This window comes from Heptranchias perlo, chromosome 24 (genome assembly GCF_035084215.1).
Source record: "Heptranchias perlo isolate sHepPer1 chromosome 24, sHepPer1.hap1, whole genome shotgun sequence".
NCBI classification, from domain to species: Eukaryota; Metazoa; Chordata; class Chondrichthyes; order Hexanchiformes; family Hexanchidae; genus Heptranchias; species Heptranchias perlo.
The window spans coordinates 10,426,819-10,450,487 of record NC_090348.1 but is presented as its reverse complement, the minus strand read 5'-3'; the positions used below and the strand labels follow the sequence as shown (position 1 = coordinate 10,450,487).

At 39.6% G+C, this 23,669-nt stretch overlaps 1 protein-coding gene across 5 annotated transcripts in view; it reads left to right on the top strand.

The window, feature by feature from the left end:
• The window catches only part of plekha5 (pleckstrin homology domain containing, family A member 5), a 268,257-nt gene extending 248,807 nt beyond the window's left edge, over positions 1–19,450 (top strand). For 4 of the 5 annotated variants that reach the window (XM_068004742.1, XM_068004741.1, XM_068004743.1 and 1 more), the window contains 5 exons: positions 4,415–4,576; positions 5,831–5,946; positions 9,662–9,801; positions 16,946–17,048; positions 18,430–19,448. In XM_068004742.1, the coding sequence (XP_067860843.1) occupies positions 4,415–4,576; positions 5,831–5,946; positions 9,662–9,801; positions 16,946–17,037 (510 nt within the window). In that variant the 3' untranslated portion in view covers positions 17,038–17,048; positions 18,430–19,448. Of the gene's footprint in view, positions 1–4,414; positions 4,577–5,830; positions 5,947–9,661; positions 9,802–16,945; positions 17,049–18,429 lie in introns of all 5 variants that reach the window. The other variant, XM_068004746.1, reaches the window with a different exon arrangement.
• The last annotated feature ends 4,219 nt before the right edge of the window (positions 19,451–23,669 follow it).

Genomic DNA, 23,669 nt, shown 5'->3' with positions numbered 1-23,669 from the left:
TGTTGCATTTGAGGAAATGATTTGGGGGTGGTGGGGGGGTGGCAAGGAATATTCTAGAGATGCTGCTCTGTGCATTTTTTGTAAAAGCATAAATGAATGGCGGACGAAATTTTTCTCAATTTATTGGTATAAAATATTTAGTTTTAATTTTAACTTTTATGTATGAGAGGGATTCAGGAGCCCTCACACCCATCTGTGTGTATCTGCAAGTGTACTGGCTGGCCAGTTGAATCACTAGGCTCTCCTCCATATTAGTTCTGGTCAGAATTAGAAAAGAATGTGCAGGATGTTCCACCTAAGCATGTTTCTCGCCCACTCCCAGCAATCAAGTTTTAAAAATGCCACAGTAAAAGCAAAATACTGTAGACGCTGGAAATCTGAAATCAAAACAGAAAATGCTGGAAATACCCAGCAGGTCAGACAGCATCTAGGGATAGAGAAATAAAGTTAACGTTTCAGGCCGAAAATGGCAAAAGCAGAACCATTACCAGCACCTGTATTCCCACATAATAAATTGGCTGTCAAGACTCGTAGATAATTAGCAGGCTCTATTTTCTTGCAGGTGCATGCATATGATTTGGCTCGACCAACTAGTGACATCCTCTATAGGGAGGGGTGGGGGGAGTGAAGATGAGCGTGTCTCTTTGGGGTCAAGGTGCTCCAAGATGACATGCTGGATGGCGATTGAGGAGTGAATGAACCCTCTGTGACAGACTCGGTAATCTGTTCCCCCGAAACAGGCATGTTCACAGTACTCCATTGCTGGTGGATGATTGACCAGCCAGTTTGGCTCACGAGTGAAACCTGGAGGGGTAGACCTGTCAGAGGTGGGTGGGATTCTTCCCACTCTGCTCCAGATAACTCTGCATGCCCAAGTCCTAATAGGTAGAGTGGTCCTGGCTGAACAAGTAGTGGGAAGCTTACCTGTGCTCTGTATTGGTAGGGTGCATAGTATGAACTGGTTAGACTTCAGTACCCCTATACACACATGGGAATTTCTACACCTTGGCTGTGCTCATCAGCACCTAAGCTCTCTGGAAATAGGTAAATAGGCAGACAGTGAGCATTCCATATTTGAAGAACATGATCTCTACTTATGTGGATTTTTTCAGTAACTTCGTTTGGAGACTCTTGAACATAGCGATGGGTTTCCATGTGAACCAGACGTTTGACTAACTCAAAAAAAAAGTGACCTAGCTTTATTACATAACTGAGCCAGAATGATCACTGCAGAATTTTAAGACATTGAAATGATCATCATGAATTGTGGTGTAGTCAAACAATACAGTAATTTGCAATTGGTTTTAGACGCCCATTTGAATGCATCAGTGGATATGCCATTTTCCAACTGAATTAGTCACATCACCAATGCCCTTTAATGACTCAGACATTTTGAATGCTTCTTGAGACATTTTTAATTGTGGGAATTAAATCAGACATAGTTTCTCGCCAGTATGTCGTAACTTTCTTTGCCCAGGAAATTTATTTTGGTTTATATCAAATTTTCAGCTGAACTCTTCAGGATTCCCTATTTCTGCATGATGACCAGCTGTTCCATTTATCCATCTTGTTGCTTACTTATTTTTCAAAGAAACTGAAACACTTGAACTAGATTGGGCCCTTCACAATGTGCTTTTTTTTAAATGTGGTTGTTGAAAGTAGAGCTGGCCCCATGCAACAATCGGGCACTTTTCAAAAGAGAGACTTCCTTCACACTTAATTTTTTGATCATAAAAGAGATCGGTTTGGAGACAGTTATGAAACAAAATACAGGATTCCTTTCACTGAAGCACTTCACATATTTATACCACATTATATAATGAAATAAGGATTTGTAACTCCGAATTTTGGTAATTCACCCAAAGCGAAACATTTGGAAGACTGCCCATCAGTAAGAATTTGTCATGCTGCAAGGTGATGTTTAAACCCCCGCAGCTGGGGATTAGTGGATGGAAGAATTAACAGCAGCTTCATTTTGACAAAGGTTGGTCCTCACGGAAGGAATGCTCTTAAAAGGAATTGTTTGCTGGAGTCCATGTATGGCTAAAACAATATAAATATAAATCAAAATATTTGGTTGCTATTTTGATATTCCGTTTTCCTTTTGTTAAAAATTGAATTTTTGGTCTCGCTGAAATTTCCACATTATGAAACAACAGCCAAACTGCTGCAGCGCTGAATAGGACTTGTGCTGAATTTTTCCAATCATTTAATTTGAGCTGGATAGAAAAATGCTAGAAGTCCTTATGTCATCAATCCTGTTTCCAGCAAGGAAACTACCATAAACTGATGTTGCCTGCTGTTACAGCAGAGCATTTAATACAACCAATTAATGACGGTGATCATAACTTATTCTGAAATGTAATAGTTTCAATTTCCCTGTGGTATCTTTAACTAAACACACTCTGTCATGAAGTTTGTTTGCAGTTTCCAGGTGCATTTCTACAAGTCACAATATTTGAAAACTGATGACCAAAAATAAAATTTACAATTATATGGTTGTCCCCAAAAGATATTTCTCTTAATTGCATCCCTTGTTTTTTCTTATCTCTGGAAAAAAAAATTATTCTTGGAAAACTGGTCATAATTGAAAGACTATTCTTTCTTAAGAAGAATAAAGAGCATAAAGTAGGAATGACAAAATGCTATTTACTCCATAAGTCCTATTTCTTCCATAGACCTTATTCAAAAAATGTAGAGTTGTGCTTATTAAATAATCTTTTTTAAAAGAAAGGTTTAACATAGTGGTGCAGTTCAATGAGGCAGCCATTTTACATTTTACATGAAAAAACTCCTTCCCTGGAGTATCCTTTGTTTATTTGTCCTTGGGTAGTCACAGTTAAATATATGCTTATCCCGGGAGCCCTTTTAAGTGGCCCAAGTATTTTTTTTAATTATTGAAAAATTTTGAATTTTCACAAGTTACAATTGAGGCTATGGTTGTGATGCAGTTGGGATACCCACAAATGTGCTCAGCTTGTACACTGTTACAAAGTACAAATTACAAGTCTCACACAATGCCTTTGGGACTGCAAAAGAAAATCTTTAGACCTTATGTGAAATGTTGGTCAGAACAAATGGATCTCCCAAACCAGCCGCATAAATAATTTGACCTGCACCATAGAGTTCTGCATTTTGCTTAAGTTCAGTGTCTGTATGTAAAAGGCCTGAGAAAAACATGCTAACAGTTTTATAGTAGCTGCATTGTAACTCAGTTCAGTTAGTACAGTAAGCATTGAACTGCTGTGCAGGTTTTTACTGATTTGCTTATGTGAAGCAATACCTTAAGCATCAGATAAATTAAGTTTTAGTTAACAATGCAGTGTAAAAATGTCAATTGTAACATTTTGTGGGGTTTTTTAGTATCGGTGTACGAAATCCCGGTATCATCATCTTTTCCCATTCTATAGATCTTGTGCCATTGCCTTCTATGAATTAGAGTTAAGTGTATCCTGCTGTCAGGCTTATTTCGGTCAGCTGCTAGGAGGTCTTACAACCAAGGTGGCAATACTCTCCCTTGTTCTGGTTTCCAACTCTTCTTCAACTGTCCCCCTCTGCAAACTGTTTTTAAGCTGTTCTTTCACTTAAGCTGTTGTATGCCTGCAGTCAATAGTCGCATTCTCTCTCTTGTTCTTGATGTCTCCTTCCTGCTGAGACTTGATAGATCATCCTAGCAGCAGCAGCTGTTGCAGTATAGGTCAGTAGCTTCCACTAAAGTATGTGTACATGAAAGTAGAAATATTTTTTGGTCCTATGCTTGAAATCAAACTTCACTTAGCAGTTAGTTTTTCAGGATAGTGAAGTTTCATTGTGTGTTTTATAATATATAATATATATATTAAATTCTTAATTTATCTTCACTTTGGATGGAAATTAAATTTAATTAATTCACATTTGTCAGTTCACGTAATTACAGTTTTGTCAAAAATGCAGAATTTAGGACACTTAGGACGATTTAGAAAGAATAGTAAGTTGAGGTGAGGGATTTTTTTAAACTAGTTTTTTTTTAAAATCATTCTTGGGATGTGAGCATCACTGCCAAGGCTGGCATTTACTGCCCTCTAGTTGCCCTGAGTAAATGGTGATGGACCTTCTAGCGGTTGAGTGGCTTGCTAGGCCATTTCAGAGGGCAATAAAGAATCAACCACGTTGGTGTGGGACTCATATTGGCCAGACCAGGTAAGGATGGCAGGTTTCCTTCTATAAATGACATTAGTGAACTAGTTGGGCTTTGAAGACAATCTGACTGCTTCATGCTCACTTTTACTGCTTTTTATTACTAGATTTCTTTTAAACTAAATTCAAATTTTCAAACGGCCATGGTGGGATTTGAACTCGTGTTCTCTGGATTGCTAATCCTGTAACCACACTACCCACATTACCATACCACTCTAAAAGATGTTGCTTGTTTCAGCTTCACAGAAGCAGAACAGCTGAAAGTAATATCAAAGAGTTGGAAGCTGCTGTTCGAAATGATAATTGTGATCAACATCGAGAAACTGCAGCAGAGGAAATTGCTCGTTTAAAAGAAGAGAACGTTGACCTGGATGAGCACAAATTGGAAGGTGGAAAAGATGTGAGTACAGTTCACTATGCAGTCCATATTTGTCCCTGTCATCTTCATTCTGCATCCTCCGCAGACTGTAGCCGAGTTCAAATGTTCTGCGGAAACCACACACTGAGTACGTATTGGGGTATTGTGTGAATTTTTAGCATGTCATGATTTGAAAGGTATAAAAGCAATGGAAAAGATGCAGCTTAGATTCACTAGGATGTTAACAGGGATGAGAGGTTACAGTTACGAAGAGGGACTTGAGAAGTTTGAACATTTTTCCACTGGAGTTGAGAAGGTTGGGGAGTGACCTAATAGAGGCCTTCGTGATTTTGAAGGGTTATGAAGATAGGCAAATAGTGATTGTTTCCATTGGTCGGCAAAATTTTACGGGTACAATTTTAAGACAATCACATAAATAATTAAAGATCAGAAAAAAATTATGTCTACAGAGTGTTGTTGGAATATGAAATTATCAGGCACAAACTGTTGCTGATGCAGAGTGGATAAATTCTTTTAAAAAGGAATTAGATAGTTGATTGAGAAAAATGAATTTTAAAGGGTATTGGGAACAGGAGAGTGAGATTAGAAAAGATGGCTCATGCTTGATGGTTGAATGACCTGTTTATGTCCCTGGCGGCTGCCTAAAGCCGGCGTTAGGCCCCTTACATTGGATATCGGGATGAGATGGGCCTGCTCCACTCATGATTCTTCAGTGGCCGATAAATTATATTAAAATAAAACCAAAAATCATTGCTGTGGAGTCAGGAAAGCTCCCCTGACTCCACAGTATTCCCGATCGCTGCCCCCACCCCCTCCCCCCTCCCCCTTGTCACTCCAATCCACCTCCCGGGACTTACCTTTGGGCCGCTGCCGGCGAGGCAAGTGGCTTGACATTTGTTGCCTAATAAAGGGCAAGCTGCCAGTGGAGGCATGACAGATGTCAGCAACTCGCTCAAATAATAATGAGGCCTGAGGCCCGAGGCCCAATTTGGCGTCGATGCTGGGCCTCCCAGTTAGGGCGCCGCATATTTCAGGCCAGAAAATGGCCGTAAAGGAATTTCCACCCCACTTTCCATTTTCTCCTTTGCCTGACCTCCATTTTGACGCAGTAAGGTATGGAACACAGTCTGTGAGCATTTAAAGGTGTGAAAACACTCTCCACCACTTCATGTTAGCTCCTGTGCACTGTAGTTCATGTGTCTTTGACAAATAGCAAACCTTTAACACACATTTTGTCATCCTTAAAGCTATTTCCTTGTTTTTACGATTCCTTAGTTCTCAAGCCAAGTGCTCATGTCTGAAAGGTACGTTGAAGCTGAGTGTGAAATGCTAAGTCCTGATGGAACTGTGGATGAACAGAAGAATATTCTTGGGATAAAAGACAGAAACAGGTATGATGTTGGTTGACATGTAGGGAAGGAAAGAAGTCATAAGAGGAATTATGTTTTTATCTATTTAATTCAAGTAATGCTTGCTGAATGGCATGAATGTATGCTGCAGTAAGACTTTGTTGCATTTCTCCATGCAGTGAGTTCAGTTTTAACTAGTCTAAGATGCTCAGCCAGGCTTACTACCTACCACAATATACAAAAGGGAAAACTGGAGTGTGGACCAAACCACCTTCAATTGGCAGAGCCTTGGGGGCAGGTAGTCTACCGACCTTCTTGAGTGGAGTGCAGTGATTCATGGTGAGAAAGTTGGAGTGAAGGTGGGGAAAAAACTTGGCAAAGAGAAAGATATATGTACATGTATTTTTTTTCTTCTGCTTCAACAGAGAACAAATGTCCAAGTTACCACTGCAACCTGCTCCACCTGTATCAGACCTTGGTTTAAGTAAAAGGGTGGTCAAAGGAAGGATGGGGTCAATTAGGGACCAAAAAGATGATCTTGAGGCAGAGAACATGGCTGAGGTACTAAATGAGTACTTTGCATCTGTCTTCACAAAAGGAGAGGATGCTGCTAATGTCACAGTTTAGGTGGAGATGGTAGAGAAATTGAATAGGATGAAAATAGATAAAGAGGAGGTGTTTAAAAGGTTGGCAGTACTCAAAGTACTCAAAGTAGAAAAATCACCTGGTCCATCCTAGGTTGCTGAGGGAAGTAAGGGTGGAAATTGGGGAGGCTCTGGCCACAATCGTCCAATCCTCCTTAGATATGGGAGTTGTGCCAGAGGACTGGAGGATTACAAAAATTGCACCCTTGTTCAAAAAAGGGGAGAGGGATAAACCCGGCAACTACAGGCCAGTCAGCCTAACATCGGTGGTGGGGGAACGTTTAGAGACAATAATCTGCGACAAAATTAATTGGCACTTGGAAAAATATGGGTTAATAAATGAAAGCCAGCACAGATTTTTAAAGGCAAATCATGTTTGATAACTTGATTGAGTTCTGATGAGGGTAGTGCGGTTGTTGTTATGTATATGGACTTTCAAAAGGCATTTGATAAAGTACCACATAATAGACTTGTTAGCAAAATTTCAGCCCATGGGATTAAAGGGGCAGTGGCTACATGGATACGTAACTGGCTAAGGGACAGAAAGTAGAGAGTAGTGGTGAATGATTGTTTTTCAGACTAGAGGGAAGTATACAGTGGTGTCTCCCAGCGGTCAATATTAGGACCACTGCTCTTTTTGATATATATTAATGACCTGGACTTGGGTATACAGGGCATAATTTCAAAGTTTGCAGATGACGCGAAACTTCGAAATATAGTTAACTGTGAGGAGGATAGTAACAGACTCCAGGAAGACATAGACAGACAGACTGGTGAAATGGGCAGACACATGGCAGATTAAATTTAACGCAGAGAAGTGAGAACTGATTCATTTTGGTAGGAAGAATGAGGAGAGGCAATATAAACTAAATGGTACAATTTTAAAGGGGGTGCAGGAACAGAGACCTGGGGGTGTACGTACACAAGTCTTTGAAGGTGGCAGGACAAGTTGAGAAGGTTGTTAAAAAGGGATACAGGATCCTAGGCTTTGTAAATAGAGGCGTAGAGTACAAAAGCAGTTATGCTATACCTTTATCAAACACTGGTTAGGCCCCAGCTGGTGTATTGTGGCCAATCCTGGACACCAAGCTTTAGGAAGGATGTCAAGGCCTTGGAGAGGGTGTAGAGGTGATTTACTAGAATGCTACTAGGGATGAAAGACTTCAGTTATGTGGAGAGATTGGAGAAACTGGGGTTGTTCTCCTAAGAACAGAGAAGGTTAAGGGGAGATTTGATAGAGGTGTTCAACAACATGAACGGTTTTGACAGAGTAAATAAGGAGAAATTGTTTCCAGTGGCGGAAGGGTCGGTAACCAGAGGACACAGATTTAAGGTAATTGGCAAAAGAAGCAGAGGCGACATGAGGAAAAAAGAATTTTACGCCGCAAGTTGTTATAAATCTAGAATGCACTGCCTGAAAGGGTGGTGCAAGCAGATTCAAGAATAACTTTCAAAAGGGAATTGGATAAATACTTGAAGGGGCGAAATTTGCAGGGCTAAGGGGAAAGAGAAGGAGAGTGGGACACATTGGATAGCTCTTTCAAAGAGCCGGCACAGGCACGATGGGCCGAATTGTTTCCTTCTGTGCTGTATCATTATATGATAAGCAACTTTGGACAAAATTGAAAATTCCAAACCAAAGGAACAGAGTCCAACGGTAAGGGAATTACTTAAAATTCAGTGACTACACTTCAAAAGTACTTAATTGGCTGTAAAGCGCTTTGGGGCGTCCTAAGGTCATGAAAGGTGCAAATCCTTTCCTTTCCTCCTAAAACTTGAGATTGATGCCGTTTTAATTGGATATCTAGTGACTGCTGCAAACAGTTGATTTGTAATCTACTTGCTCCTGCTCCAAATAACTAAATAAAATAAAATGCACATCTTTAATGGTGGCAGGACAAGTCAATAAGGCTGTTTTTAAAAAAAAAAGCGTACGGGATTCTTAGTTTTATAAACAGAGGCATAAGAGTACAAAACAAGAAAGTTATGCTAAACCTTTATAAATCACTGGTTAGGCCTCAGCTGGAGTATTGTGCCCAATTCTGGGCAACGCTTTAGGAGGGATGCTGAGGCCTTGGCGAAGGTGCAGAAGAGATTTACGACAATTATACCAGGGATGAGGGACTTCAGTTCTGTGGAGAGACTAGAGAAGCTGGGATAGTTCTCCTCAGAGCAGAGAAGATTAAGGGGAGCTTTATTGGAGGTGTTCAAAATTATGAAGTGTTGTTATGATCTGAAATGCCCTCCTGAAAGCAGATTCAAAAGGGAATTGGATATATATTTGAAAAGGAGAAAATTGCCGGGCCACGGGGAAAGAGCAGGGGGAGTGGGACTAATTAGATAGCTCTTTCAAAGAGCCAGCACAGGCACGAAGGGCTGAATGGCCTCCTTCCGTGCTGTATGATTCTATGAACTCTACTTATGCATCAGGATCTGCTACAGGATCAAGTGTAATGCACGCAGAGAACCTTCCCAGTGCGTTACACCAGATATCACAGTTGATTTTGGCATACGATTATAGAACTAATATCAGAACCTAATGGCAAGGACACTTAAGCACCAAAAGGATATAACTGATGACCACTTATGACTGATAAGTTGTCCATATATAAATGCCTCCATTATAAGAGGCCTGTGCTATATTTGGGAAAGAAAGAGCTTTGCAGAGTTTTAAAAGCACCATTCTGTCTAATTTAGAAAGCAACGGAATCTGCAATAATGAGCAGTGGAATAAGGTGCTGTCTCACTGATTAATTAGGGCTTTTATGCAGATATCTGCTGAACTTCTTATCCCACTGTTGGTCTCTTTTAAATGTTTCTTGACAATGCATTTTATTCTTTACAACCAGTATTATTGACCTGTTCATTGGTGAATGTCCTTGGCTTTCCATTTAGTACCTTTGTTATAAAATGAAGAAAATGGGTTTCTCTTTAGTTCAAGAGCATATCATAAATTTACTGAAATGCTGCAGTGGTTTATAACTGGCAAATTGCTTTGTCAATTATTCACACTCTCGGTATCTAAATGAAAGCCCTCAAGTTGGCAAAAATCTTTACTCATTTCTTTGAACTGCAATGAAGTTTTCTCCTAACTAGATTTTTTTTTCTTTTAGTGTGCAAACAGTGACCCCAGTTGTTAACCACAAAACCGAGATCAGCACTGATGAGGAAAATGCTCAGGAAGGAGTAAAGATGATTAATATCTCCAGTGAACTAGCTACAGATGCACCAAGAAGAAGCAAGCTTGTGACAGGTTATTAAACTTAACTTTTGAATCTGTAAAGGTATAATACAGCACATAGTGATACAAAAGTACCAGGTTTTAATCTTTTCAATATGCTTGACTCTTTGGTTCTATAGAGTTTGTGGTTTTATTGTACCAAGGGCACCTTAGGATAGATATTAAAGAGGAAGTACCAAATAAGTCTACTGCTTTGCAATAACTATGTTTTAATTTAGTCATCTTCCCATATTAGAGTATTTTTATGGTATTCATTTAATGCTAGTTCAAAATGCATATAGATTTTAATATTTATATCACTTTTACTGCACTAGGATACCAGGGCTTTGTATATGGTTGCTTTCTGGTTTTAGCATACATGGCAATTTTAGTGACCTAAATATATGTAGGTCTGCAGTTCCATTGTAAGAAATCAGGCTGAATTTTACTTCAGTTCATTTCTCTAGTCTGTGCTTGTACATTCTGTCCCAAGGTTAGAGTGACAGTGGGTTAATGTATATTCTCTCTCCACTCTGACAGCACCATGTTGTATGATATTTTATGTACTCAGGATGAGAAAAGGCAATCACTCGCCTTACTTCTCACTGGACTCATACCCGTATCCCCATCCTTCCTCCTCGCACTCCTGTCGAAAATCCCTCTCTGGCCCCTCTAGCAATTAGGCGAGGCCTCAACCATTTGTTGTTACCCAAAATCATACTTTTCTTCTGCTGTGACATTGTAGTTTTCCTAAATGCATCTAGTATCTCTTTGAAAGACTGCAAGTAGTCAGTCCTCACTGCCCCCTTCAGAATGCTGTTGCACAGGTTGATTACTCCTGGAAAAATAAAAATTAAAGTCAGGTACAGCATGGAGCTGTAGAGTTGAACTCAACCCCAACCCCAGAATCCAGGATTGAAAGAGTACCTTTTCCAATCTGCTACCTAACCAATTCACTTTTTTTTCCATGAAGCTTTTAATTTTCTTCCCTATCTTTGTCGATCATAATTTTCTTCTGTTTTACTTTCATGCTTATTGCATGTTCTCTTCCTTTTATCTTTTCCACATTTCCCTTTTGTTGTCTCTGGACTTTATAATCCCCTCAAATTTGTTGAATGCCCTGCTGCCATTCTTTCATCTCTACTCAGTATACAAACTTTCAAACAGGAAAGACCAAGCCCATCCCATCCAGACATGGTGCAGCCCACATGCAACATCGACTTATTCAACCCCCCCCCTCCCACCCAAGTCTCTCAATCTCCTGGGAGAGAGTCAAACAAAAGAAAAAAACAAGAGGCCAATTAAGGAAAAGCATCGAAAAGTTCCCCTCAAACCTCAAAGGCAATCAAGCAAGTTCCAGGAGACTACAGCAACTCATCTCAATAATTTGAGATGTCCTCCACTTTCAGGAACTCCTTCAGCAATCTTTTCAACAACCGCATTGAGCCCAGATTTAGCACCTCTTCTAGAGGTGGACGACTCGCTAGGAAAAGAAAAATACTTTCTAGCATCTGACCTAACGTATTTCTTTTGTACTTTATACTCATGCCCCTTAGTTCTTCCATTCTTAACTATCTCAGTATCCATCTGGACAGAATCTATTCCTTTCTTTGTTTTAAAAACCTCAATTATATCTTCTCAAAGTCTATGGTTCTTCACTGAAACAAGTCCCAATCCTGATAGGTAAGACTGGGAATCATTCTGATTGCTCTCTTCCAGACCTTCTCCAAGGCATCAATATCCCCTTTTAATGCTCCAACAACTCTGTGTAAAGAAATTTCTCCTAACCCCTCTCCTCACTCTGTGACCATTTTAAATTGATGACCCCCCAATACTGACATCCCAAAAGAAGTCTTTCCCTGTTTATCCTATCAAATTCTTTCTTAATTTTAAAAATTCTCTATTAAAATCCACTTTGCCTTCCCTGCTCTTCTGGGAATAGTCCCAGTGTCTCATCACTGGTATCATCCTGAAGAATTTATTCCAGGTATACTCTCTGTTGCTTTAAGGCCCTTTCTATTTAAAAAAAAATGGGTATCTAAAGCTGTGCACAGTATTCTAACTGTGACCTGTTGCCTCATACTAACTTATCATTAGCTCTTTGCTCAACGATGACCCTATTTATGAAACTCTATGATATTGGCCTATTTTATAGCATTACCTACCTGCCCTAGCACCTTCAAGGAGATAGGTATTTGCACTTCTTGGTGTCTCACTGTTCATCCACACCCTCAAACATTTTTCGATTGGGATTATATTCCAATTTCTTGTTTTTCCTTTCAAAATGTTGGGCCAGAAATTGTGCAGGGCGGCAAGGCCACGCTCACTGCACCTCTTGCGAATTAAATTAATGAAAATATTTACTGTGGGCTCTGTGGTGTCGAGTTGCTTGAATTTGAACGTTTTTTTAAAAATTGTGCGCTATCAACCCAGCCTCTGAGTAGCGTGAGTTGCCGCGCGGCTGGAAACTTCTGTGAGGAGAAGACACGCCCACAAAATCTGTCAGAAAGAGAAGTTACGCCCACAGATTCAGGCTGCAATGTTCAAGCAGGCAAGCAGACTTCATTCATTCTGGATGTCATTATAAATAAAAATTTTAATATTTTTTTATAAAAAGCCAAAGAAATAATTGAATTAAATTAGACAGAAGGGAGAAGTAAAAAAAAAATGTTGAATTACCAAAAACTATTGAAATAAGGAGTAATATGAGACTCCACATTTTTAAGAGTTAATTTTTAGTTGTTTGGCAGTCATTAAGACTTACCGGGCTGTTAAAACTTAGTTTTGACCTGGTATTTTTAAGCGTACCTGTTTGGTGGCATAATTAGTTACTTACCAGCTGGACAAATAAGCAAGTTGGTGCTTTTTCAATGATTTCTCTGATTGCAGAGTGCAGGGACCCTTTAAGTTGAAGCTGTCGTATCACCAGCGAACCACTAAGAGCAAGTTCTGGATTTCCGCGTTTCACTGCGCTTGGCCGGAACCTGATCCTTCAATTCACCACTAAAAACTGAGCGCGCTGTTGAGCTCCTCTGTTACTTAGGGAGTGATTTCTGGACTGTTATTTTAACTATTGCACATTTGCCTGTATCCTCATGAAATGCCACCAGGACTGTTCCTGTTCTCCCGGGTGGTGTCTCTACCTGGATTTCTGGCCTCTATATTCACAAGTTAAAATGCCATTAATCAGCACTGCTGACGCAAAATTGCTGGCACGTGAAGTGGGTCACAGAAAAACTGATTTGCCCATTGGACCGCAGTGCAATCCAAGCTCTTCTGTAATCTGGCAACCTTGAAGGTCAAATTAGTGATATAGCTGTCCTCCAGCTATTATTATGGTGCATATATAAAAATTCTGTGTCCTGCTCTAGGCTGTACTCCTTTTCCACTGTGGCGCTAGTGGTTGGGGCTGTGAACAAGTCTATTTATGTATGCATATGACAATGCACTCCCAACATAATTCTTCTAGGCTACTGTATAGATAGAGATGTTTCATTTAAATGCAACTTAAAATCGTTTTTTCCAAGTGCAACTATTTTACTAGCAGTTGAAAGTATTATGTTTAATTTTCTTTTTTTTAAAAAAGGAAAAAGTACCCTTACTCTTTCAGAAGAGTGCTCATAGTGCTCAAATATCCATCAAGTGAAAGTCTCAACAATGTATTGTTGTGGTCTTTTCCGAGATTGATTCCCACCCCTAGCTCTTAGAAAGACCTGCTTCTGTTTGTCGTTCAGCCAAAAGCAGTTGAAATGCTGTGCCATCTCGGCTACCGCTTTGAGAGATAGAGTTCTCACAACGACCTGTAGTAATACAGTGGGGGGAGGGGGGTGCGAACAGAAGGGAAGGACACTGGATTTTTCTAAAGCTACCGTCAATAATCAAACAGGAATGTGGCAGCCATTATCCCGGTTGTCAGTTTCTTACTTGTGCACATGCATCGCCTTTGAGCATCTGGCTTTAAACAAATAAAGCGCAAGCTTCATCTCGTTCATCAGACAGCAAAAACTTGAGAATTTTAACTGTGTGGGACCTTGCTGTGCGCAAATTGGCTGCTGCATTTCCCTGCATTATGACGGCGCCTACACTTCAAAAGTACTTGATCAGCTTTGAAGCGCTTTGGGACTTCCTGAAGTCATGAAAGGTGGTATATAAATTTAAGTTCTTTCTTTAACTTAGCTTGCTAATTGAGTTCAGAGATCTACTAATTAGGCTACTAAATTATTGTAGTTTTTTTTCAAAGCTTTTCCCTTATGGTCTTCTGTAATGCTTTAAATGCCATTTCCTAACTGAGAATGCAAGTAGTCAGGTGACCTGCTCCCAGGACTCATTGCTCCTCTGAAACAGTATAATTAGCGTGAGTGAATCAGGCTGACTGACTCATTCCAGTTTTGCCTGAATGCTTCAGCTGAATCGCCTTTAACTGGCATTTCCTTTACAGAAATTGGAAAGTTGTAGGGATTAGTCGGGGGCAATCTGTGCCTTGTTACTATGTGGTAGACTGACCGTTGCTCTGGGAGTCTTATTATCTGCCCTTCCATCCCAGATTCAGCCCTTACACTTCTGTGCAGGTTATGAAATCTCCTATTTCCCCATCTTGCCCACCCACTCTCTGTGCCTTTATTTTGGTCCTAAGCCGTCCACCGTTGGCAGTTGCCAATTCAGCATGTACTGTTTCTGCCTCTGATGAGAGAAGCAAGAGAATGTAATTAGGAGAATGGGCTATCCCAGCCCCCTTAACCTGAGTAAAAAGTCCTTTTTAACAAACGATACCAGTTATAGTAATACAACCCTTCCACTTGTGCTATGAATGCAAGGTTAACCTTGTCTGCTATTAGCAATCCCCTGTTGGAGAGGGAAGTATTGCTAAAATTACAAAAGCAGCTAGAAAATGGATCAGATGCACTGGGGGAGTGGTGCTGAGGCAATGAGCCGGACTTAGTATGGGAACCAGATGTTAGGGGGGGAACAGAAAAGAATCCCCCACCAATTTGTTGTCTTCCCCCTCCCCCTGTTTTACTTCTCAAAAGGAATATTTGTATTGCAGTTTGTTCAACAATGTACTGCTCCATTGTGCCACCATTTGCACTGTTTTATTGTGGTATGCTATTTCTCCTTTTTATATACTGACATTCTGTAAGCAATCTAATTTCAGAAACGCGTGATGCCATCACAAAACATCAGTATTGCCAGGTCACCAACCTGAGAGGATTTAGCTTGTGATGCTGTGCCTGTTGTATCACCATTTGGAACAGGCCAAGCTCTTCAGATTTTGTTAATAGTTTGTGGATTTTTGTGTCGCTGTCAGAATGATATTGAAGATTTAAAGATTTGAAAGACAGAGAGGCACAACAATTTCCCGTTTTCTCAAAATTTGTAATCAGACTTTCAGAATCATTTTGGATTCAATCATTGCCCCAATAGAAGCAGTGAGATTTTTCTTTGCGTGGTCCTGTCATCTGTTCAGGAGCTACCAGAGCTTTGAAAATGCTGGACTTAAAAACCTAGATTTGCTTTGCTTTCAGACAGTGGGTCTTTTTGAAAATGTGCCCTTTGGAAGTGCCCATGCTCAGTCCATGGTGGTAATTTTACAAATTCACACACTTAACGCAAAGCCTTGGCGGAAGTACGTTTCAGAATTGGGACACTTGCACCTTCACCCCCAATTTTACGTCAATTAAAATTAATGGGCATAAAATTGTGGGGAAGAGGTATGTTCTTGAGCTCCCAATATGGGCCCCAGGTGCGCAGTGCTCCACTCAATGTGTGAATTCGTGCCCTTATAGGTCCATAAAAAGTAATGTTCCTTCAGTAGTTTTAAAAATTAATTTTTGGGGGTTTTCTACCAAATTTGATGAGTGCCCTCTTCCTGGTTTATACCCAGATCTTGTTACAACATAGGCTTGGAAGGAACAGTCTGTATTGCACCACATGTCAAAACATTTTGTGCCAAATAACCTGTAGCTTCAATAATTTCTAATACATTGCTGAAGTTCCCATAACTCAGCATTAATAGGTGCTAAACTGCCAACGAGAAGCCGCAAGGAGGATGATATGAAAACTAGAAATGTCATTTGGTCCGTAGGCACAGCTGCCAACATTGGAGACATGTTACGAGTAAGATGTCATCAGAAAGGATGCGACAGATTGTGAACTCATTTGTGTATGTTGATTGATGTTATTTTTTTAGTAATGAGATGTGTGAAAAGGTCACATTTGTACAATAAAATCAGTGAGAGCTGACGGCCTTTGGTGGTATTTTTCTGACTTTGGTCAGATTCTGAGTTTTCCTTTGCCTCTGATCTGCGATGCTTCTATTATGGAAGCATTTGACATTGGATGCCAAAGACATTTCAAATCTTGGTGTGTAAAAAGTTAATCCAAAAAAATGTATTAACCTAAAAAAAAATTGCATTACATTTTCTCTCACTTCATGAGGTATATTTCCTGAGTTTCTTTTTTGTCAATAATTACACACAAATGCTGATTTGTATCCTCAGTAAGTTAACTTGAAGATAACATTATCTGACGCTATATTGACTATTTTCCATTTGTGCCTGTGTACACATCCCCCCAGTGGGAAAAAAGGAATAACCTTTGCAACATGGCTAATATGTCCAAACTCTTGTGATTCAAAAACAAGTGTGACAGCACTCAAATAGTGCATATCTATTTAGTACTAAACAATAGCAATGAAACGCATTTGTGCTAGTACTGCATTTTAGAAAGTCAGACTGTTTTAGCTTTCCATTATGCTCATGTTTGTCCACCTTTCTATGAATTCTTGACTCTTTATTCAGTGGCTTTCACCACACTAGCTGTAAGTAATTTGCACAGAGGGATTTACGTGAGTGAACAATGCTTCTGTTTCTTTGTCCAAGTACTGTAAAATTAGAGACTGAAATACAATTTAGAGATCTTAACTAATACAGTCATAGCTTTATATGTTTTTAAAGTATGTATTGTCAAATTTTGCATCTTCAAGTATTGTCACTGTGCAGGCTTTTAAAAATAATGTAAAAATCAATATTGTTTATTTGACATTAAGGTTGCATTGTCTGCAAAATGTAACATTAGCTGGGTAAACTGTTTCTTGTGCTTTTGATTGTGGTCTTAAGTGGCTGTCAGTTTTTTAAAAATGTTGTGCTTGTTTTTTCCCCACATTCACCATTCTTCGCAGAAAAAAGTCTGTCTCCTCCACTTCAGTCCCCTACATCTCCATCTCCATCACACCCACAGCTCACAGAAGGATCTCACTTTATGTGTGTGTGATTTAGAAAAAAGTAAGCTTAATTTATTTCAATAGTTTTGTCAACTTACTACTTATTTTCATCCCATAAACAATGTGTGAGCAATATTTTCTCATCTTGTTTTAACTTACAATGTGTTGCCTTAGCCTTGTCCTGCTAAATTCTCAGTGCAAGTTCTCATTGAGCAGTTTGATTTTTGTTCTTCTGCCCCTGCCCCCAAGAGGTATTTGGTGCATGTCTGGAAAATTGATAAACTTACCAACATCAAGGCCATTCAACTTTTTGTCCAACAGTGAGGGAAAAAATCTTCCTTTCTCCTCCATAGCAATTTGCTTGGTCTGTTGGCTTCAACAAAAATGGCTTTTGACAGTAGAAGACTTGGTACGCAAACCAATAACCACCAGTGGTAATAGTTGGCTAATCAATTTTTTTGTTCCCATTTATTTAAAAAAATGTCTCCACTAAGTGAGTCTCTTCTCCGGCCTCTGACAATGAGACACACTGGAGCAATGCAGGTTGTCTTGCTTTCTGATCTCCTTTCTTGTGGGGAATTTTCAAAGTGAAGGATCTCTGTCCTAAAGAATGAAACACTTTTTTCCCTTTTGGGTACTCCTAGGTCAGGTATTTGGTAGACATATGCAAAATAAACTCCCATTTACTTTGTCCTAACATTGTGCCTTAACTCAAATCTCAGAAGAGCATCCTCTGTTTATAGCATTGTGAATTTATCCACTAGCCACAGTAGTCATCCTTATGGCCTCTTTTAAATTAATCTTTGCTAAATTGTGGGCAATTTTTTATCGTGGTTTTATGGTTCATGCTGCTCAAACTAATTTCATGTAAGACCCCTACAGCTATCACAGAGGGGAAATTGTCTTCCTGTCATTCTAGGCTAGAATTGAGTTCAGGATGAAGGGACAGTGTTCTACCTCATTTGTCATCCAGTCCCCTGTATACCGTTCTTCACTATCTGTAAAATTATTTAAAGGAACAGTATGCCATAAATGTGACTACGGTCAATTTAAACTGAAGGGAATATCAGTTAGCATCTTATTAGCATCTTTCAGCAGCAGGATCCATTTGTTTCAGCAACTTCGGAAATCACAATCTATTTTAAATGTTACATTACTGCTCATACCAGGTGCATGGTGGGATAGATGGTAGCTGCTTGGGACCCAGCCGATGTTGAAAAGAGCAAATTAATAAAGTTGAATTTTTAAAAAAACTTAAGGGTATTGTTAAATAAAAATGACTAGCTCATTGCTGAGATTTTAATTATGAAATATAAGGCTTATAATCTGATACTCATTTTGATTTGGGCTAAAATTTCTAATTGTGTGTGTTTATGATGATCATTTGGTGTATGTTGAACTGAACTTTTCATTGAAAAAAAATGTTCTTTTTGACAATGCAGCTCAGGCTGTAGCCACAGGTAAATCATACACATCTACACAAGGCTGAGACTCGAAGGACTTTGATTGCATTCGGAAGTATTGTGGGACTTTGGTCAAAGGTCAGCTTCTGTATGTGGAAATGGAGTGCACCAGAGCACAAGAATTCAAGCAAGTGCTGGCAGCGACACTTGACTCACTATTAAACACTCCTTATAGGAAATACCTTTTTGTTGGATATAATGCCGATATATTACTTACTTCAGGAGAATGATTGCTCCATGGCAGTTTTTTAACTTACTCTTTTTAAATTGTCCATATGTGGAGACCACGGTACATTAGCATCTATGGTGAATAGGGTCTTAATTTGGTTAATACGTCAGAATTTTGTTTGCATTTTGAATTGTGTATTATGTTTGATTTAATGCCTGACTTTCAGTTTACTAGTAACTGTGGCCATATCCTATATGAAATAGTTCACAAATGTTTTATGTATACAATAGAAAGTGGTTTCATATTTGTTTTCTTACTACTTTCAATGACTGCAATGCCATTGTACTGGTGCAGATTAATGCTGTTACTTGGTAATACCATCTGCTGTAACTATTTATACTTAATGTTGTAATGTTTGCAGTTACCGTCAAACTGCTCTCAGCAAATGTAAAAAGTCAAGTTTTCATAGTTACCCTATGTTCTCTGCCTTTCGTGAACTTTTCATACAAGCTTCCAGCTCCAGTATAGCTCAAATGCAAAGCAATATGTAGAGGGCTTACTTTCCAGTATCCCATTGTGTGTAAAAAGTGTAATTATGTTCATTGTGTACATAGCGTACAATGAGCAGAGCCTATAATTATAAAATGCTACTTGCAAATGTTAATATGCAGTGTCCATATCACATTCTGTTTTATATCATGTTATAATAAATGGTAATGTTATTTTGGTGGTGGTATTTTAATATGCATTTATTGCCGATACATACCAATAAGGAAAATGACTTAAAGAAATATTTACCTGTATTGTAATGTTAAGGTATCAAACTTGATTTTTCACTTCACAAATATTGAAAGTGTTTTTTTTTCATTAAATCTTAAATCCTAAGTAATTTTGATTTCTAGTTCATTTGCTGCACATCTTTCATTTTTTCTTTTTCTGTAATATTCTCATTGGAACAAGGCACATTTTCTGAAGCGTGCTGCATAAATTTTTATTTTAAATTTCAGCTCTAAGGATCCAAAATGTATGCATGTTCAGTAAATATTGGAGACTGCTTTTCTGCATGTATCTGGGTAAGTTATTTTGAAAGTATTTTTTTTACTGAGTTTATGTAGTTGGTGTATACAATTACTGTAGTAGATACGATATATCGGTTGACATTTCATAAAATAAATGTGTCATTGACAAAGACATTAATGCTGTGCTCTCCAGGACAGTCTCAGTAGATGCTTACATTGAACCTGGGGATCAACAGTAAATTGTCTCTTCTCTTCTATCAGCCCATAACTCTGGCCACGGTGTACAGGAGCAACAGAAGGATCAAACCCCGCATCCTGATCATCAAGTATACATGCGGGCCCAAGTCCTGTGTTGCAATAAACCACTTAATTGGCATATCTTCTGTTGCTTCCAACAGAATGTTAAGAAAAACTAACATTCTTCGTCCGAATCACAGTTTGTTGGTTAAGATTGTGCCATCCTGTGTGAAGTACAAAATTAGCAATAAAGGTGGTAAGGCTGCACAGCAAGTGTGCATGTCAACCTTTCAGCTATGAAATCTGAATCTATCTTAAACTAATGGGATAAGAGCCTTCTTTCTTTCTGCCAGTGTATGAGAAATATTTGAGCAATCTCAAGTCAGTATCTGTTGGACATGGATTCATAGCTCAAAATGCTTTAATAATTTGGCACAAATTGATAATTCCACTTAGAGTCCATAGGAAGGCCAGTGTGGAAAATTGAAAAATTTATCCCAGTGAGCTTTTTCCCTACATCTGCCTGTAACTCTGGGACTCCGATCATAACACTGTTTGCCTAAAGTAAAAAAAAATGTTCTGTTTCCCTTTCACTGTTATCTTTTATCTATGTGCGTACAAACATTTACCCAGAAAGAATTTTTTTGAAATATAAAAGCAATTGCTGAGGAAGTAAAACATGAGCAGGATCAGTCAGAGTAGTATCAGTGCTGTGCTCGTAACAGAGGAATTAGCAAATCCAGTAGGCCGATTCTTCCCACAGACCATGTATAATCTACCCATTGATGGACCCATTTAATCACCTGGTGGAAATTTCTTCATAATTTCTCCCTGATTCCCAAAAGTAATCACCTAGAATTGCAGAAGATCTGTCCATCCTCATAGTTCCACTGTTCAACCCTGGTAAGTTGCTTTTCACCGATGACATTTGGTCCAGCAGCACAGGGAGTTTCAGGAAGTATTTGCTTATCTATGTCTCTACTTAGTCCCTTCCCCGTAGTGTTTAATCCTATTTCCAATGTTATATTTGTCCACCCTTTTTTTTGTTACAACTGACTTGTGGAATCCTACTAGTCACTGCTCCTGTCACAACTTTTTTCCCATCATCATTATTGGCCTCTGCTTCCTGGTTGCCAAGTCCATTTTCAAGCGAATTTGCTATTGACTTTCCACCCTTCGCTCCCTCCGCCCCACCATCAGCAGCCACTAGTTCAGTCCCTGCACTGCTGCCCTCTGCAATTCTCTAGCCAGTTTCCTCTGCTATGTCACCTCCCTATTTTCAAAAACTTCCTTTAAAACCTTTGTCTTTGACCGTGCCTTCCATTCCCCACGCCCCTCTCCATTCCCCATATGGTATACACTGTGTCGCTTTCCTCATTGCGAAATACTCGCATGGCTTCCTGAACATAAGGAGTGTTATATAGATGATAGTTGTTGTTCATTTCATGAGCTTTAACCTTCAAAAGCTCTGCACGTGGAACTTTATCAATGTCTTCTGACAATCCAAACTCTAACATCTGGATAGCATCCTTCCGCTAATTTATTAATGCCCTTGAATAATTTTCAGTAAGGCATGGCTTATTGCATCAAAATCCTTGCTGACTATTCCTTATAGCTGTCTTGGTCTTTCAGGTAAACATGAACAATTAAAGAAATTATGTTCATGCTTTAAAAATGTCGATGAGACCTGAAAGCATGATCCAATATGTGGCCACATTTGGAAGCAGCTGGCCACCACCCTCTGAGGCAAAACACATTCTTTGAGAGGCGAAGCAACTCTTCTATCCTGTGGTATAAATGACAGGATAGGAAGAAGAAGCCAAACATATTCTGACAGTCTTACTTTATTTATTTGATCACAGCCTCACAGTTAACTTTCTTCTCGTCCCTTTCATCGCCTTTGCAGCTGTCGTTCTGGCAGATGAAAAATCGATGAGCAAATACCCCTAATGTTAAACTGCATGGAAGTGGCCTACTTATTTGAGGCTGTGAATCTGTTGTACAGCTGCATTTTAATGGTCTCACATAAGGAGGAATGCTAGATGTCCATATGGATGCTATCTTCTATGCTCTAAATGTTTGGAAACCCTGTCACCTGGTACAAATTCTGTGCCTTGTCAATTGATTCCTCCTTTTCCAAAGTGAAAGTGAGAAAAGGGCTTCCTTGCAAACATTGTGTTGATCATTAGCATCAGTGGACAGCAGACTGGTTAATTTGGCAGTTATCATCTGCACTGGCTGAGAAGGATCCAATGGCATAAAATCACAATGCAAGGGTGACCTTCATCATTACAAGCAGAGCTGTACTCTGTGACAGAAATTGCCTGCAGGTCAACCTGGAGGAGATAGCTCTGGGACAAGCCTCCCTTGTGAAATGGAGGTGGTGAAGATAGGTGATCTGAGCTGCCCAAGTAGTAAATGCAAGTCCTGCTGTAGTATAGACAGTTGCGGACATAATGGGGGCGATTTTAACCTAATCCGTCTGTGGGGAAACTGATAGAATCGAATGCAACGCTGGTTTTACAGCCCGCCCAAGTTTACTCTCGATTGTGGAGGGCAACATAGGGCAGAGTGTAAAACTGGTGTCCCAACCGATCCTGTGGGATTCCCACCCACCGAGTTAGATTAAAATTGTCCCCAATGCCACAGGTAGAGCCATACATGCCTTTGCTATCCCCTCATAAGTTCATTCTCATTAAATGAAAGACTGTTGTTGGGAACCCCAAAGGACTTACCACTCTGAACACATTACTTGGTGTAAGTTTAAAAACCAGCTGCAAGAAAGCTGTAGGAAAATTATCAGAAAATAAAAATTCTACCATCCACAGCAACAGAAGTTAATGCAATAAGGAAAATGCAAATAAAACAAAATGCTTCATGAAGTACTAAATGAAATTTGAACCAACTTTGAAACTTGATAGCCAGCTGTAAGCAGCCTGCTCCTGCTGGCCAGGCTAGCCAAACAATTCATGCACACGTTTTATATCGTGTGATGGGTGCACAGACAGCAAAAAGGATATGAAATCCAGATTGGGACCAATGTATTTGACAATTCAAATGGGGCTAGCAGAGGCCTCCAGCGTAACCTCCTTGTGCCTTTCTGTTTTCTTTGCTGCAAAGTGTAGTGTGCTGAGGATCAGGCTCCTGGACTTGTGCACTTAGCAACCAATGCTTGCTCACACAAGCACAAGCAGCAGAGCCTTGTAAAATCAGAGCCGTGGCAGATTATACCAACAGCTTTGTATAAATCTTGCCCTTCAATTCTTTTTGTTCGATAAAACTTGAGATAGAATTGTAGTCGTCAGGGTTGTGGAATGTATATCTTTGTTAACTGGTTGACAACTGCCAGATGTAGATGTCACCTCAGAATCTGCCTTTCATTCTGTTCAGCTACTTTTCTGATGGCAAATCCATAACTTGCCAAAGAGTCTCCAAATGAAGTTAACACAAGTAGAGTTTTTTGTTTGCCCAATATGGAGTGCACGCTATACCCCCCAAAGGGGCACGCTTCATTTATCCAAGTCCAGATAGCCTGGGCACAGGCTGGCAAAAACCAAGGCTGAGGGACCCCCTAAGCATGTAGAAGCGTAAGACAGGACTTTAACTAACACACAGTGCGGTTTACCACCACAAAGCACTGATCAGCTTCTCACTGCTTGCCTTCCTATTAGAGTATTGGCTTCCATGTTTACCCGGAGCTAAGTGAGAAGAATCCGAGCCCTAGTGACAGGTTTGTCTCTTCAGCTGCCATTAATGATCCAGACTAGCTGCTTAATCAACAGTGCCCTGGAGTG